This window comes from Halichoerus grypus, chromosome 13 (genome assembly GCF_964656455.1).
Source record: "Halichoerus grypus chromosome 13, mHalGry1.hap1.1, whole genome shotgun sequence".
In the NCBI taxonomy this organism is placed as follows: Eukaryota; Metazoa; Chordata; class Mammalia; order Carnivora; family Phocidae; genus Halichoerus; species Halichoerus grypus.
Window position 1 is genome coordinate 45,552,999 of NC_135724.1, and position 18,759 is coordinate 45,571,757.

The 18,759-nt window shown below is 43.9% G+C and overlaps 1 protein-coding gene across 5 annotated transcripts in view; it reads left to right on the forward strand.

Moving 5' to 3' along the window:
* ZNF521 (zinc finger protein 521) overlaps window positions 1-9,495 on the forward strand; it is a 272,111-nt gene extending 262,616 nt beyond the window's left edge. For all 5 annotated transcript variants that reach the window (XM_036098162.2, XM_036098156.2, XM_036098159.2 and 2 more), the window contains one exon: window positions 8,687-9,495. In XM_036098162.2, coding sequence (XP_035954055.1) covers window positions 8,687-8,716 — 30 coding nt within the window. In that variant the 3' untranslated portion in view covers window positions 8,717-9,495. The remainder of the gene's footprint in view (window positions 1-8,686) is intronic.
* The last annotated feature ends 9,264 nt before the right edge of the window (window positions 9,496-18,759 follow it).

Here is an 18,759-nt window from a genome sequence, read left to right on the forward strand (position 1 = left end):
CTGAAGGATCTCCAGCCCCACCGATGACTTCCAGTCCCAGACAGTCTGCACCCCCGGACTCTCAGCCTGACTCCTGCTTACTCTCCCTCTGGAGCCCCTCATTCCCTTCTAACCTCCTCCTCCACACTCCAGCACCAGGCAAGTATGACTCCTCTCTCACAAGAGGTGAGGTGTCCTTTGTCTATGGCCCGTAGCACCCTGTCCTCCCCATTACTGGTGAGTGCCATGACGGTGAGCGTCCACCATCTTTGCTGCCAGTCCAACCCGGGGATTAGAACACATCAACCGGTGCCGCTCAGCAATTGTTTCATGCCCAAAGCCAGCTGAGCCACTGGAGGAGATATAAGAGCTTGAAAGTTGGCTTACACTCTCTGGGTCTTAATTTCCTCTTCTATAAAATGAGATATCGGAACAGATGCTGCTAGGACCCTCCCAGCTCTGAAAACATGTCTTTGGTTCTCTGATGCATTCATGACTCACAGGTATAATTGACTCCTGCTCTTAAATCTAGACCAGCAAATTAAGAATGATGGCTCTGCAGTCTGTCCAAAGTAGATAGTTCAACTATCCATGCCTTAAATATTAACTTCCAGAGTTTAATATTTATCCTTTGTTAGATCGCAAATATTCCTAAAGCAGCACATTGATTAATTGTTGTGAAAATGTACGGCCTTTGTTCACTGATGGTACGTGGATGGTAAGTTGTGAACGAGTGGACATTTTCTGGAAACTCTCAATTGTTCATACATGCAATACCATTTATTGTATATCTCAAAGGATATTATATATCCTTTCCATGATTTCTCAACAATCACCCATTCTCACCACTGACTATATTTTAATGCCATGTGATATAGTTCCACACAGTATATGCATCCCTTTTGCTATCTTCTTTGTTTGTTTGTTTTTAAATTTGGTGGAGGAGATAACCTGTTGGACTGAAGACGAAGCATACTCAAGCATGGCACAGCAAGCTCAATGTGTTTTCAAAACACTGTAAAGCAGTGGTCCTCAATTGGGGGTGATTTTTTTTTTCCCACTAGGGAGTACGTGGCAATGTCTAGAGACATTAATGGTTGCCACAAGTGGCCTGTTTTTGATAGAGGCCAGAGATGCTGCTGAATACCCTACGGTGCAGGGGACGCCCTCCCCCTACCTGGCAAAGAATTGTCCAGCCCAATAGGTCAATAGTGTCATGGTCGGCTGTTGAAAGGCAAGTCCCACTGGCCTTCTAGAATCTATTTAATTTGTAGGCTTCTCTCTAGAACGAAGCAACCGAGTGACACATTGTGTATAAAGACTAAGAAATGACTTACTGGATTGTCTTTTGGGTTGCTTCGGATGAGATAGAACTTAATGCTACAAATATATGATCAAGACTTCTGAACATAAACTCATGAACATGCCAATGTCCACGTGCTTCAAGATTATCTCAGACCATCCTTTGCTAGGCTTATTTAGCATGAATGTCCAAAGAGCAACAACAATAACAGAAATGTCCTTCAGTGAAATTTATTAGGATGTGAAATCATTTCCTATGGGAAATGTGATGGAAACTTCATTGCCAGAACCATTGAAAATTAGCCTGGAGTGTAAACTTTATAAAACTGTTCCAGCAAGGGGACAAACAAAATAACCTAATGGTCCTTTCCTATCGTTAACATGTTGTATTTTTCTGGTCACTTCTGATGACACTGTTTCACCTTTTGCTTTAATATAACTTGGTGTCATCTGGAAAATGCTTCGAGATGTCAGGCCAAACCCGTGTGAGGTGTTAAATGTCAAAAGAAAATGCATCAGTGTCTCTGGAAGTTCATGGCGATAGTACTACCATATGAAAAAATAAAAGGGAAATTCTGTCAGTGCAAACATGATCATAAGTGCAACATTCATGGCATTATGGAGAGAGAGGCAAGAGCATATCATGGCAGTTTCTGAAATGCCCCTGCTATGTCAAAACAAAAGAGTAGAACTCCATTTTAGTAAATTCTACCAAAGTAAAAATTACGAGTCGACTTCCCTGGCTATGAAAATGGCCATGAGTATGTTTTTTAGATTCCCAAGGCACTTTGGGAAATATTACATATCTATCTTTTAAAGAATATTCATTAAAATATAACAGGTCTTACAAAGATGCACGTACCCACGTACGTGTTCCTGCTGGTTACCAGATAAGGTCCACGAAAACACAATTCCCCCAAATTTCTCCCACCAGGAAGTGTGTGGATTGTGGACAGAGGAAACTTTGGGTGGCAAAATGGGGTCTGATTGGTACTTTTGGATGATTTGGGTCTTCAGTGTAATTTTTAGAACATTACTAATGGTACTTCTAGAGCTGTAGCAATTGGCTTTTAATTAATTTAAAACTCAGAGTACTTTTGTAGTTGTGGGGACTTTGAAAATGTTCATTTATTACATTCGCATCCCGTTAACCTCATTAAGAGGCTTAAAGGCCGCCCCTTGCCATAGTTTTTCTCTAGAGTGTGGGGGAAATAACCCGTGTCCTGTCATCATTAGCTGTATACACTTTTAAAACTATTTCACTAGCAAAAGAAGTTGGGGGTGAAAAAGAGAGAGGGTGGAAATGTAAAAATCTTGATTAGAAAGTATAATTTAATTGAACATGTATTGAACCAAATGTATTGATTAATGTAGAAGATATAGTACTTGTATTGATTCAAACCAGAGATTTAGTACTAAAAGCTCTGAGCCAAAAAGCTGTTGCAGATTGCTACAAAAGTCAGTTTAATGCTGTCCTTGAGAACGCCTTCACAAAGAAATTCTTCTAATGTTTGAGGACTAGGTGGAATGCGGTATATGTCAGTTTGATCCCGGAGGGTTTTATTTTGTACTCTAATAGCTGTTACGAGCCTACATTATATCCAAGGAGTAATTTTCCTTAGGGGTGCCCGGCTCGCTTTGTGTCAATATTCTAGCATTTTAAGTCACGTACAGTATATGCTTCTGGGAACAGGGAAGGAGCCAGCCAGACTCATAATGGTCTGCATTCATTAATAAAGGCAGAAGCTTCTGTCCCTCCATTGCCCACTACAGGGATGCCTCTTTGGCCTTCAGGGACCCGTACAGACACATTTAAAGAAAGCTTTATTTTGAGTGGGCAGGAGATGAAATGTAGGACTTGCAGGCATTTCCTAAGTCAGCTAGATGCCCAAGCACAGGGGTGACCTTAATGGGTCAAAGAAGAATGCAGGTCAAAAGACTTATTATCCAGCCTGTTGGAAACCAATTGCTTTTGTTTAAAAAAAAAAATAAAAAAATAAAAAAAGCGGTAAGGGCTTCAAGGTGGACGGTAATGTGGAATTCTGTGTGCAGCCTATAACTGGCCGACTGTGTGTGCGCTGGAATATGCCGCTGGAAAAATCTGAGCACACAGATTATCCATAGTGTTTACGGATAAAGGTCCAACCCCCGTGATAAAAGGAAGGGTAATATAATTAGTTAATCAGTGATGATTGATTACGGATGTTTGCGTTCTTCAACTAAAGAAAAAACAACAGGCTGCCATGGCGCTGTCACCATCTGTTGAAAGAAACAGTCACATTTAATCTTTACATTTCTTCCCGCCTTGCATTGTTACAGAGCCACAATTGCCTACTATTTCATCTGGTTGGAAAACATCTCATCTAAATTGAATACAACTGCAGTTTAAATTCGGGATTCTAATGGCATGGTGAATTAGTGGAAAGCTTGTTGTTTGTTGTTTTGTTTTGTTTTTCATTCCTTTTTAAAATAGCATGCTGGCTCTTTTTCTTAGTTTTAAAAGCTTGTCAGAATTTGTTCAAGACAAAGGGCTATAAATAGACAAGTCATGGTAAAAATGATTAACATCTTTGAATCAACAGATCGCACAAAACTTCCATTCAAACGCAGTTTTTATTTTTATTACCATTGCTACTTAACATTTTGCCGATGCCAACAGAGAGTTACAAAGCACAGACGAGACGTGGTCCCCTGCCAAAATATTGGACAAGCGAGGGCAATCTGTGGGCACAACTTTTGGGGGCGGGGACTTCATTTTTCCTCCCTGGGAAGGTAGATTCCCCAGGCTTTCCTCCAAAGGTTCACTTTATCGTTGTTACTGGTGCCAATATTCCAGTTCACATCAAGATCGCAGGAAAATGGGATAACTTGGCCAAGGTGAGCAGTTTCAGGAGATCATGGGGTTTTATTTTTATTCAAAAATATTTTGCTTGGATTGCATTTTAAATAGGATTAAACCGTTTGACCAGTAAATGTGGTCAGCTCTCAGAAAGGAGGAGGCTGAATTAATCATTTGTTAGAGTGCCAAGCTCCAAATGAGAATTCCAGCCTTGTAAAATGAAAGGCATCTAGTATTTTAAAAGAAATACATAGTGCTAGAAGGGAATTTTGAAGATCCTTGTCTGTTTTTTAGCTTTCTAAGTTTAATTTCACATTTACAGGGAAAAAAAGAACACGCTCCTCCCAAATGGGGCCCTTTACAGTAAGGAGAGTGGGGTTTTTTTGAAACCTGGCTATTAAGGTATCCTACCTAGATGGATCTTCTTTTAAGTTTTAAGGTGGCTGTGGATTTGGGGTTGGTTTTTTTTTTTAACATAAGCCCCCCTCGTGTAAAACAACTGTTCATAACTGGGATTAATGGTTTGCAATTTTCAGTTACTTAGACATGGGGTCTCCAAGAGATGGCTTTTTGCAGAGTAGAATATGGCTCTCTGTGGGATTTCAGAAGGTTTCTTCTCCTCCCACTTCATTTTCTATCGTCACCCCCTCACACGCCCCCGTCAACTCGCGCTGATGTTCTCCTCGATTATGTAAAACACTTTCCCTTCCCTGGAACAGATCTTTTTCCTCATAAGCTGTCATTGCATTCAAGTACTTTGGGGACTGTGACTTGCAGGGCAAAAGTGGTGAGGTGACCCACTGCTGTGTTCTAGTGTCGTGGTTTCCTCTGGACATAAAGAGCACAAAACTCTCAGGCCGAGAAGGCTGCTTGCTGGCGGCCTGGCAGCCTCTTTTCCTCTCTGGGCATCCATGTTGGTCCTGCGGTGACTCAGGACCGGCCCCGTGTCATGGAAAGAGCCCAAGCAAGAGGGAACCACGCTCATGGCCTACCCTTGCTTTGTGCTTAGTGCTTCTCTTCTCTACTGTGCATCTTTCCCATTTGCTCCTTTTTCTCCCTTTCGAAAGAAATCACGTCTATGAGTTAAAAAAAAAAAAATACACAGAGGGCTCCCATGAAGCAACTTCTTGTTTCGCTTATCAGAGGATCCTCAGTGAAGTCTGGAGACTCTCACTGTCAGTCTGTTCTCTCCAACCCCTGAAAGCCAACCCAACCTGCGTAGTTCAGACACCCATTCCTTCCTTCAGAAAATGAAATTGGGCCATTTCTCTTTTCAGTGACTCAGAATAAAGTGTGGGGAGGGGAGCAGACACAGCCCAGGGATCCCCAAAGGTGGTGAGGGAAAGCCTTTGAGGACTGCCTTTCTTTTGTTGTCAAAGCAAATACGCCCATTACCCAAGACCACCTAGCAGGGTGCCCCTTTCCCATCCTGACAGTCACTGCCAGTGGTGAGCACCGGGACGGGCTGGGGTGAGCCACACTTAACTCAGCCCTCATTTGAGCTGGAGCAAAAAAAAAAAAAAAGTGGGGGGCGCCTGGGTGGCTCAGTAGTTAAGTGTCTGCCTTCCGCTCAGGTCATGATCTCAGGGTCCTGGGATCAAGCCCCGCATCAGGCTCGCTGCTTGGCCGGAAGCCTACTTCTCCCTCTCCCACTCCCCCTGCTTGTGTTCCCTCTCTTGCTGTGTCTCTCTCTGTCAAATAAATAAATAAAATCTTAAAAAAAAAAATTTTTTTTTAAATTTAAAAAAAAAGTGGGGGAGCAGGAGGAAAAAAATGACAAGAATTGATCTCAATTGGTATCTCTACACCAAGAGAACTTTCTGCTTTTACCATGTTTTATGCCAGATTTCCCATTTAGACATTATTTCTATTAGGGCTCTTTATGTTTGTGTAAGCTTGAATTTCACACGCCATAATCTTGTCCTTCTCTCAAATGATTTATCTTCTTCTCTCTTAATATGCAAAGCATAACTCCTTTATAGTAGCAACTTCGGTCCATTGCAATAAGTGATTCATATGCATTTGTTCATTTCCCTGCACCTCTGAAGAGGCTTGTATGGCTTTGGTTTAGGATGAAAGCGTCTGAGACCCAACCCCTGCCAACTATTACAGCCAATTTGTGTTAGGTTCTTGTTTTGCGGCATCTCAACAGAGGCACACATAACAACACTGGAGAGATTGCAGTATATCTTCCTTTATTAACCTCTAGAATCCTATCGAATGCAGAATGTCTATTGTAGGCGCTTACACATTTAAACCTAATGTTATTAAATTGATTTTTTTTTTTAGCTTTGATTATGGTTTAAAAAAAAAAAAATCTCCCGCCACCCATCAGTGTCCTATCATTTAAGTAACTTTTGTTACCAATGAAAACCCTGATCAGACTTGACTCTGAGATAACAAAAGGCGTAAGAAAGCTCAGATACAATATTTGGAGATGAGCTTTTGTATTGTTTATAAACTCTCTGATCATCATTGTGTTTATTTTTAAGGAAGTAGGAAAGTTTTTTGGTCTCATCAGTATTTTGATTACCCTTTCTGTCTACCTGTTGGTGAAAAATAATTTTCAGAAGTATTTGGAAATCGATACAAAGAAAAAGAGGACTAGCATAAAAATTGTTCCTGTGTGCACTATTAGGCTAGTGCTACTAAGAAAAGAAAAAGATCCAGCTGAATCACTGAATTAATAAAAATAGGTTTGTTTTGTTTTCAATAAGAGAGAGCGACATAATGTTCCTCATCATTATTTGTTGCCAGGCTCCAAAAATGGGCTAAGTTTGAAACAGAGACTGGAAAGCTTGGTCCTCTTCACAAAATCTCCCATCTCCCTCACTGGTGCTCTCAGCCCTGACTGGGCAAGCATCTGGTCGTTCATCAAGTATACACAGAGCAGGCAGTTTTGCTAGTTGTGGGTAATGAAGAGATAACGAAGATCTTTAAGGCTTAAAAACGCTGCTTAAAAAACTCCCATGGCTGCCCTTCACCTCCATGACAAGGTCTTAACTCCTTAGTGAGGTACAAAAGGCTCTTCATAATCTGACCCCAAACTGCCCTCCGTCTTCCTTTCTCATCGGTACTCTCAGTTCAGGACACTCCAGGAGACTCCATCCAACCCGAACGAGTTGCAGGTCCACCAACACACCTTGTGTCTTCTTGCTTCATTGCCTTTGCTCATGTGAATGTGTTGGCCTGGAGTGCCCAATGTGTTCTCATGTTTCCAGCCTCAACTCAAATGTCACGTGTTACCTCCACTGCGAAGCCTTCTCCAAAGGCCAGGCAGGGTTAGGTGTTGTCGTGGCATTTCTGTGTTCATTTCTGACCTAATCCTGCCATATTGCTTTGCCGTTTTGTGCCCACGTGCCTTTCTTCTTTAGACTTTGTGCACTTGGAAGGCATCAAGGCGGGGGCCACCCCGTGCCCTTCAATAGCCCTTGCCTAACTAGTCAGTCATTCATTTGGCCGGGTCTTTACGAAGATGGCATTGCTGAGGGCCACGCCAGGTGGTGATACAAGTGTTCAGCAGATGTTTGTGAAGGAATGCATAAATGAATGAACACCAGAATTTCTGGCATAAGGAGAGAGCCAGGCCTACAAATAACCAGAAGACCTAAGATGTGAACTCTGAGCGGTATAACTCAGGAGGAAATCAGAGGAGGGAGAAATCGGTTTTCGATGGGATGAGCATGGAAGTGGTTGTATTCTGAGCTAGACCTCAAGGTTCTGAGCAGAAGGGATGGGGCAGGGGACGGTATATAAACTGACAGGTGGGAGACCCTGGCTCAGGGGAAACGCAGAAGAGGGAAGGGGGAAATCAGGCCGTCTGCAGACTTAGGCTTCGAATGAATGCCCTGGGTCTGGGCCATCCTCCATCATAGGCTGCAGGTCCACGTATACAGTTGGCCTCTCACCGTTGAGAAAGAGGGTGTCCACTCAGAAAGGGAACGTGCTGTGTGGATGGAGAGTAGACAACCCAAATACCGCAAAGGCCGCTTCAGCTGGGGTTGGGGGTGGTTGCGCCTGCCTAATGTGTGCCTGAGCCTCGGAGTGACAGCCCCGAGCCCAAACCCGGGAGAGGAGCCAGAGAAGCCTCTTGCCCCCTCTGTGGGTTATTGGCCAGGCAGCCCTTGCCTGTAAAGGCCATATTCAGGGACAGATAGAGCCTCTACAGTCAAGATGTTTCCATCTAAGAGTGGTGAGACCTAAAGCTTTTGTAAGGGAAATAACACAGTGATAAATAAAACTGTTAAAATCGTGCTACCCTGGTCTTTGAAAAACAGGTCTTACTTTGATAAGAAGAGATGGTGGAAGGTAGGAGGGGATTATGGGAAGGCCGGGCAGAAGCAGAGAAAAAAGGAAAGGTACAGGCCAGGCCTCTCACCTCCCAGAGGCCCCTGGCCCTGCCCCTCCCTCCCGGTACTCACCGGGGGTCCCCACGAGCACCTCTCCAGAGGGGGGTGCAGAAACACAGTTCACATCTTTATCAGTCAACCAGCATGTATAGATCCTTGGTCTGATGACAATAAGATCACTTAAGTGTTTTTTTCCCCTCTTTCTTTTTTGTTACAGAACCATACGATGACCCAACACAGCAGTTAGTGCAAGTACGGTCTCTCAAGGAGAATGACTTTTGTGGCACAAAAAGGGAACATGTTTTACTCTTTGCACGAAACTTTCATTGTTAATGTATAATATTCAGAAACATTGTATTGTACCATAAAACTTGTATTATCAAAACTGTTGGATGTTCATGTGTTTGAACTTTTGAGCACCGGATAGACTCCTTGTATATAAAGTGTTGCACATGTATTATGTCGTCTGATACTAAAATGGTCTTATAAAGACAAGTGGACTTGGGCCCTATTCAGGCAAGATTAAAAAAAAAAAAATGTGAGCAAAATGGCTTAAGAGAAAGTATTTTCGAGGAAGACAGATTAAAACAGCCGTTACAAATGAGACTATGTTTGGACTTCCTTTTATTTACCCTTAAGCCTAGAATTTCTCTTTTGGTATATCAACGGTTAAATCCAAGACTATTTTTTATTGCTGAAGATTCTCGCAGACCACGAAGAGATGTCCTCACAGAACAGCACCCCACAGCTGGATAAGGCCCGTATATATATTTGTAAGCCTTGCAATGTGACAGGTAGCTTCACTATATATGCAATAGCTGTAATGTAGACTGTCAAAGATTTTTTTCTCCTGGATACATTTGAAGCTTTGAGTGTTCAAGGTTTTCCTTAATGATTTCACACAGCCAAATTCTTGAATCAGTTGAACTAACCTGTATGTTACTGTTATTAATGTTTACTCTGCGGTCTGAACCTGGAGATTACTGGAATTGTTTTCCAAGAGGAAATAAATTCAGTTTACCATTAGGTATGAGCGTATTTGTGTGTTTTCTTTTTCTAGTTCCTCTACCATTAAAAAAAAAAAAATCTAATCGCCTGCACCCTTGGAAGTGAAGTCTGCTCTTGAGCTTATCACAGGCATAACCTCAATCATATTTAACCTTTTCACACTGGGCCAAATGCAGCCGGGAGGATATTCATCGTACTGCATAGGGAAAGAATCAGACCCAATATGCGTCTCCTCTCCCAGATACTACCAGGTCACATTGTACTGGAGGATTCTGACATCACAGATGGATGTGATGGCTGTTTTCTGCATAATTTGCAGCCCAATTCATGTCATGCTGTGCAAATCTGAACTCCAAGTAGATGGCTGCAATTTGAAAGGCAGTTTGGCTCATGTGTACTTAAGACGCAGCTTTGTTCATTCAGAAGACAAAGCGCAGAGCGGGGAGCCGGGCGGCTGTTGGTGCTAGCTAGTTCTGGCGCTGACTCCTGCTGGGGCCTTCTCCGAATCACTCGCCTCCTGGCCATGGTCGCTCCCGGCCACGGGCGGCAACGCAGCCTGGTCATCAGCCTGGACACGGGCGGGGCGTCTCTGGAAGATAGCTGGCGCTGCAGCCGGCGACACAATGCGCCATGGGCCGGAGCTCTAATGTCAGAGCCTTTTTGTGGTGGGAAAGGAGAGAATGGCAATGCCTGAGTTGAGTCCTAGTATCCGTGTTTCGTCAAAATTGGTAAGTCTGCACCTGATATTGATGGGCAACTTGCAACCACGTCAGGCTTAATATATTTCACTCACGATGACTCTTTTTAACCTCTCTGCAACTCTGAGGACTTCGAGCAGGCCCTCTAAACCTTAAAGGAGTGAGAATCCTCAACAGCACTTTTTGGATGGGGGACGGAAGCATGGCCTGATTCCCTCCGTTGTGACTGCCCGTCAGCAGGGGCCCTGGGTGTGAGACCCAGACTGTGGGCACCACAAGGCAGAACGCTCACCCAGGGTTCCCAAATCTTCGCCTGCCTCAGGATCACCTGGAGGGCTCTGAGAGCAGAGGGTGCCCCCCCCGACACCCAGAATCGCTGATTCACTGGGCCTGGGGTGGGGCTCCATCCAAATTTTGCAATTCTAAGAAGTTCCCAGGTGATGCAGGTGTAAGGGCCCCACTTTGAGAACCGCCGCTCTACTCCATCTCCAAATTAATTGAGTGCATTAAATCTGAATAGCCATGCAGAGAGCTGGAAAATTAGACTATTTATTTTGTTACCAGTGAAGAAATTGGTCAAATTTTAAGATCCTTCAGAAACAAATACCTCATGGTGATTAAAGTATGCGTGCTGGCCCGTGTTCCGTGTGTGTATTTAGTTTTTTAATGCAAGGAAAACCTACATCTATACATTTCACAATGGATTGCCAGCATGCTATTTAATTAAAAAGCTTTTTCACCAGCTACATAAATAATGAAGTATGCTGAGAATATGCAAGTACATTCATAATTAAAATACTCAGCTATATTTAAAAAAAATTAAGATCTCTGGTCTATTCAAGGATTTTGCATTTAAAATGAAATAGCCACGCTTACTAATGATTTTTTTTAAAGGCTTTAAAACTGCTGGTATTAACGAGTGGGTTATATTTCACTAAAAGTAAGGTGCTCTTCATTCACGGAAAGCAGGTGATGGTGCTGTCCCAGGGATGGATCCCAAGTTGCCTTTCAGAGCCTCGACTCTTAGAGACTTCCCAGACTCCTAGGAAACAGCAGGACATGGGCTCTCAGGAAGCAGCAGAGTCTAGTATTTATTCTCCTAGAGGCTGTCACTCAGCTGGCCACTGGGTTCCCCTGACACACCCAGTTCAGCCTCTTCCCAGGCAAAGCTGGAGGCCAAAGGAGTTGACCTTAGTTGCTCCACATGCTCTGCGGAGGACCAGGTCATTCAAACGGAGCAGGTTCCTCCTTACAACCACTGGTTTGTTGGCCCATGTCGACTAAGCCGTGCGAGGAACAGCCAGTCCCTCCTTGTGTTTGTTGCCTTGTTTATATTTATTTCCTACTCCATTCCCTAAGAATATAAGGCAACTTAGAGATTAGTAAAATGTTATTAGGAAAATCAGCATGATGCAGAGAGGAGAAAATACACTCAAGACTTCCCTGGTTTTGCGCTGCAACCTTGGTATTGAATGTGTTTTGGCATTGACTTTGAGCTTCCTAGTAGTAAAGGGAGAAAAAAACGAACAGAAAAGAAGGAATAGACCAGCTTTTTAAGAGAGAATTTTTTCTTCCTAGTACTTAATTCCAAAAGAAATTTCTGAAAGCCCTGATGTATGGGCAGGGGGCCAACACAATAGCCACTCTTCCTGACCATAATTTTATGATCTAACGGAGTGGGTCTCATCTGGAGGAGCGCTACTGCGTCTATGGGTAGAGGCCAGAGACACCACTAAACACCCCAAACCCCACAGCACAGGTGCCCAGAACAAAGAGTTATCCGCTCCAAAATGTCAATCAATAGTGCCGAGGTTGAAAAACTGCTCTAATTCGAAGTTTTCTCTGATTTCTCAAGGACCTTTTTTACATTGGAATCACCTAGAGGACTTTGAAAAACTCTACTGCCTGAATCCCACTCCCAGAGAGTCTGGCTTCACTGGTCTAGAATGCAAGCTGGACATCAGAAGTGCCCCACTTCTAGACGGGGCTGAGCTAACATTCTCCGGCTGGTGTGCTGGACTCAAGACCGAAAGTTTGAAAATAACCTCCAAGGAGTAGAGGGGTAGGATGGGTCTCAGACTCACTTCCCTCAACAGTACCTTTTATAACGGGGCATGGAACGATGACTCTAACTCTAAAGAACCTAATAACCAGTCACAAATTTAGGAAAAAGGGGGAAATGACCCAGAACCTCACAACCCTTATACCTGGTCCAGGATACCAAAATCAGTGCCACAGAGATCCAGCCCAGCAGGGACTCTGGAAGCCTGGAGAGCAAATGCTCCATCACCTGCCCCAACTGTTGCCTGGAGGGGAAGCAGCCTGTGAGGCCAGATTGCCCAGTGTCTCAGGAGGAGCCAGCAATCTGGGGGGGGACGTGCCGTGTGCCAGTTTCTCAATGTTGGCACCTACTCCAGTATGTATTCAAACTCCGCTGCCCCCCACCATGTGGGCCACATGAGACACACTTTTCAGGCCAGGTCCGACTCTTGGATTGCCGATTTTGACCTTTGGCATCGATTATTCCTTTTTTTTTTTTTCCGAATTATTCTCATTCCAGACTATTTAAAATGTTTGTTTTAAAAGAATTGTGTGATTTTTTGGGCATATAAAAGTTTGAGTTGTGCTTTGTTTTAAATTAATAGCACAGGCACTTCCAAATTTGCTCTGTAGCCCCCATAGTTATGTTGCTTCAGGTTGGGAACAATCTACCAAATGGATGTGCTCTCTGTAAGTCCACTCCTGTCCCTGGACTTTGAGATTTCAAGCAGATTTTTTTTTTTTAAATGATGAAGGATAACAAATGGTAGAAAGTCAATATTCTCTGTTTCGAGTCAGATAACGCCCTATTGTCTGCTGTTAATGGAGGCCAGATTACTACGCTTTTGGACCCATGCAAATGGGTTGACATTCTACATGGAAAGCTGATAAGCAGAGTCAGGGTTCCAGCCCAGACGGAAGGAAGTGGCACAGAGACAGCCTCTCGGGGTCCCCCAGGGGCTTATTAGGCTCCTTGGAGCAGCGTTGGTCTGTTCCAGAACCCGGACAAGGACTCCAGTGAACCCTCAAGTTCCCCGCTATAGAGCATGGCAGCTCTGCCTTTGGGGGCGCAGCATTGCAGAACCCTTGAGAAAGGAAGTTTGGAAAACCAGATCCCACTAGAGAACACCTGCAAACGCTTCTCCACTTAGCTTCAGCAGGCCAGAGCCTCTCACTGGCTCCCTTGTGTGGAGGGAGCTCTACCAGACGTCCTGAAAACTTCTAGAGTCCAAGGAAGAGGGATGATTTAGGGCAAAATGACCCAGGATGGGTTTCTGGCAGGCTCCCAATGCTCAGGTCTGGCTGGCACCACATTCCTGGGTGAGCGCCTCGGGAGGCTGAGGAGTAGCCACGACCATCTCCGCCAGATTCCTCGGTAATGAAGTCAGCTGTCAACTCCTTGGGGGGAAAAGCACAGAGCCCCTTTATTTCCAAACAGGTGTTGCAGCATATTAAAGGTTGAATTCCATCTTATGCTCACATCCTGAATGAGCCAGTTTATAGGCAAGCTCGGTTCTTTCTGCAAAGAGGGAAACTTGGCAATGCTGGAGGCTGAGTACTTAAATGGCAATCAACTTCTGGCTCGTATCAATTAATTCCTTCATGGACTTCTGCCTAACTATAGCATCTTGAATTCCCAGCTGCGGAGGCTATGAAAGGCAGCCCAAACATCACACACCATGATCTAGGGGCGAGCACACCGGTGAAGTGATAAAGGCTGCGCGATCTTAGGGCAATGACGGATGCCGATTTGGGGCTCTCTCTTTGTTCACCTGCAGACTACAGGGTGGGACATACACCCCATTCTCTAGATGGGAAGTTCTTCAAGAAAACTTCTGCTAAGTCTAAGTGACATCATTCTGAGGGGAATCCCCTCCTTCGGGCTTTAAAAGATCCACATCCAAAGCGACCATGTGATGTGGAAGCAGAAAGGGCACCAGGGAATTAGAGATGGGCTTCGTTGTCACTCAGACACCAGGAAAGCCTATTCAAAAAATGGGCCTCAGCCCAAGGAGCCTACGAGAGTCTTCTCCATCTCTGTCTCACACGAATGAGGAGCATCTTGATCAAGACATGCAGCCAGACTAAGGGTGAGTATTGGTAGTACCATAGGAGACCGAGCAATCCTTCACCTGGTCCGTGCAGACAATTCAGACCGCGACAGCGACATGGGGATGTGAATTTCACACGCCTCAAAACCCACGCGGGCTCGCCTCATCTAAGGAGCTAATAACATGGCTCTCACCAAGGTATAACCAATGAAAGTCAAGCTCGCCTGGCAGAAGCAAAGTCATTTTTTTTTTCTCCCCTGCATATGAAACATCCCTGGTTGGTCTCCCTCCCTGCCCTCCTTTCCTGAGCCAGAGGAAGATTTTAGTTCCTTTCCTCAGGAGACAAAGTCTTCGGTTCTCTCAGGGTCATGCACTGTCCCAAACAGGAGCCACTAGCTATTTAAATATGTGGCTATTTCAATTTAAGTTAATTTAAGTTAATATTAAAAATTCAGTTCCTCAGCCTCACTAGGAGCATTTCAAGTGTCCATTGGCCACGCGGGGCTGGTGGCTGCTCGATGGAACAGCACAGGTATGGCACATTCTCCTCACTGTGGAAAGTTCTGTCAGGCAGTCCCATGATTCTAGCCCACCCCTCTCTGCTCCTTTGAATCCTTGCACGTACAGAAGCCCTTCTTTCTCTACTTCCTTTAATATACTTCCCCTCATCTGCATACCTTCCTCCTGTCTTCAAATGTGCACAGGTTTCTTCTCTTCAAAAACAAAACAAAACACCAACTTTTTTTTTCTTGACCCTGAAGGCTCCTCACTAGACTGTTTTATTTATTTCCTTCATTTTCTTCCAAATTTCTCAAATCTGTGGTCTGCCCCACATCCTCCATTTCCTGACCGCTGACTCACTCCTTCCTCACCTGCAGGCTGGCTTCCATCAATATCCTTTTACTGAAAATGTGTTCCCAAGGTCACCAGTGGCCTTCTTTCTGCCACCCCCCACCCAGTCCTCATTCTCCTCTGCTTTTCAATAATTTAGACCATCAGTCACATGGTCCCATGTTCCTCCTGCTTGGCAAGATTTCTCATGTTTATCCTCCCCTTTCTATTTCCAATGACAAGACCCTCGGGAGAACCTTCTCGTCGACTTTCTTCTGACCTCGCCCCTCTCTAGTCCTTCTTGTATGTGGCCCCCGTGTTAATCTTTATAAAACACTTATTTCACATCATTTTCTCATTCAACAAATACCAAGGACTCCCAGAGTAATGGAGTGAAAAAGGGCACAGTTTCAATGGAGTTTGAATCTTTTTCTGCCACTTGCTGTCTCTGTAGCCTAGACCAACTTACTTTGCTTTTCTGAAACTCTTATTTCCTTCTTTAATTTGAGGGTAAATATACTGACACATTTTTGTAGGATTTTTGCCAATATTATTATCAATGGTTAAAAATGCCTGAAATATGTTAGATGACCTATATAAGAAAGTTACTGCTTTGAAGATTATCTTTATTTATTTATTTTTTTAATTTTAATTTTATTTATTTGACAGAGAGACACAGCGAGAGAGAGAACACAAGCAGGGGGAGCGGGAGAGGGAGAAGCAGGCTTCCTGCGGAGCAGGGAGCCTGTTGCGGGGCTCAATCCCAGGACCCCGGGATCATGACCCGAGCTGAAGGCAGACGCTTAACGACTGAGCCACCCAGGTGCCCCTATTATCTTTATTTAACATAGGGTTTTTTAATGTGGATTCTAGAATCACTGCTTTTTATGCATTGCACCTCTTACCCTCTGATTCCCTCACACTATTCCTTTACAGTCTTTCTAAAATGCACCACTTTTTCCATGTGTCCTGCTTATGAAGCCCTAGAGTAATGAATGATCTATTGTCCTCCACAAAAGATACATAGTCCTTTGACTTTCACGAGTGTTTTCACTTTACCCAATGGCCCACCAGACTCAGCCATCCAGCTTTAACCGGGTTCAGTCAGTCAAGTCAGAGCGTTCTCCTTTGCACATCTACATGACTCCTTTTCTCGTTCACTTCCATGTATACCCTCCCCTCACACACTCTTCCTTCTGCCTCTCCACTCACCTCGACCCTGCACAGTCTTTTGGTCACAAACCAAGCCCTTCTTCCTCCTTGAATCCCACTCCAATCTATACCATTACTTCCTTTCTAGAAATTCCTCTTGCACTTACAACCTAGCTTAGCAATTAATGGCTTCCTTGAAAACTCGCTTTGTCTTCCTAGCTGGGCTGTAGTCTTTCAAGAATGGGGACTCTGCTCTCAGTAATTTTTTTTTTTTGTACCCACCCTCAGTGATGCCACCTCATCGAAGTTCACTTAAGCACATGTGTATGAGTTCATGGCTTGACTGTAGTGCTCAGTCCATCTCAATGTGACATACATACCCAGCCATGCTATTTGCCTGCTCGGTGCCAGGCACAAAGGATGAGGGGGAAAGAGAAGACCCCTACTCCCCAGAAAGTCACAAAACAATCACCTGGACACTCCCTCTCAGCCTTGTTCCTTAGTTCAGCAGCTGCCACCACCCTCGTTAACCAGGCGAGGACGGGCATCGGGAACCTGGACCAGCCTGGACTTGATATAGCCACAAGACATCGAAGTCGAGCATCCAAAACACCTTCCTCTTTGATCTCTTCAATGACAATGATCCCAGTTGATATGTTTAGCTCCAAAATCCCACACTCAGCTGCTCCTGGACGATCGGCAGCATGCTGAAAGGCAGAAAATCAACAGGATGGGGCCCACACCAGACTGACCAAAATCATTTCTTATCATTATTGGAGTCTTGCACTGGACATGGCTAATCTATGCACATTCAAAATGAAGGTTAAAACAGCATTCAGAATGGAATCTGAAAAGTCCCAGATCCATATGTAAATCCAAGCCACAGCCCATTCCTTCCTTAAAGCAACAAAGATGTTGGCTGTGATTACAGATAATAAGAGCTTTCCTTCTGAAGAAATGGGCATATACTGAACTGAGCGTGCACTCTATTCCCTTGACAAATATATTTACACTCAACTCAGAACATGGAGAGAAAAGAAAATGTCAATGGTTGACAGCTTCTTGGCCTATGGGGTATAATCCAGGAGCATAATAAATTCATTTAAGCTTGGTGTTGAATAAATGCATGTTAGGCCTGTGCATATATATATATATATATATATGTTTTTGTTTTTGTTTTGGCCTTTCCTCCAACACACTGTTTGAACACAATGCCACGTTTCTGTGTGTTGCGCAGTCTAGGGCTGTCAGCAGAGATAGGAACCAAGCTAATCCTTTGGGTCAAACCTGGGGTAATTTTCCCTAATGAGTAAAGATAAGAATCAAAAAAGGACACCATATAGGAAAATGCCTTATTGCCAAATGTTGGTGGATCACTCTTTCACCCTGAAATATAGGCCTTAAGAATGTCAGACACTGAGAGGTTACAGAGTCTAAAACAAGATGTATTTCCATGGAAGATCTTAATCATGCTGATAAAGGGATAAGCCTCGTTGAGAGGATATAAACCACATAAAAAGCCACCTCTGTTTAGAAGCTGGATACTGCTCCCTTCTCCTCATTAATACAGTTCTCATCTCAGCCAAATTGGATGCGAAGATATGTTCCTTATCCCTGGCAGATCTTGCAAGATAGCGAACATTTCAGACTTCGCGCGTGAAAGCATGACATATTGGTTAAGACTGAAAATAGCATGTTTCTGGTAGAGTTCAAGTATATAAGAAATACTACACCCCACTGTTTTTGTAAATGCCAGAGTTCCATTGAGTCGAGACAGATGGTAGCAGGCAAAGATGCAATCTTATAATCAAAAGCTAAAATATGTCAAAAATATGTTAGCAAGCAAAATATAGCAGATTACTAGCTTCTCATGTCATGACAGCTTGCAAAACATGTTAGGATGTTGAATCTCTAGCTATGTAAATAAAGGCACAGTAAACAGAGAAGCAGCAAATGGTGGGAGAGCTCACATATTGATTGTCCATTCACTGCAGTTTGGTGAAAAACCAAGTCATGTGGCTACAAGGGGCCCCAGATGGACAGGAAGAAGTTCCACGGTATCAAATGTGGGGATCCACTTTCCTTCCAAGAGTAACAAGTTTCTCTGTGATATCTAAAAGCTGTTTAAATTACAAGAGGCATTCAAATTTCCCAGAGAGAATTGTAAGGATTCCGTTGAGAATCATCATGCCCTTTAGCTCAGAGAAACAAGAGGGTGAGTGTTATTTTGTGAAAATAAAATGTACCCAAGGCTTTCTGTATATGTCAGTCTCATTCCAAGGAGGTTTCCTTGACCACAGGATGGCAAGGTGTGGACGCCCCCGGAGAATGAGCTTGACCACAGGTCAGCCCGGGCTTCTCATTGTCTTGGCTTATATTTGATCAGGGCTGTGGAGAGGGAAGGCATTGTCAGTCATGATTGGGGGGAAATGGAGGTATTTTTATTGAGCACCTACCATGGCTCAGGCACTATACTCATATCAAATTAGATCTCTTGGCCTCTTGAGATG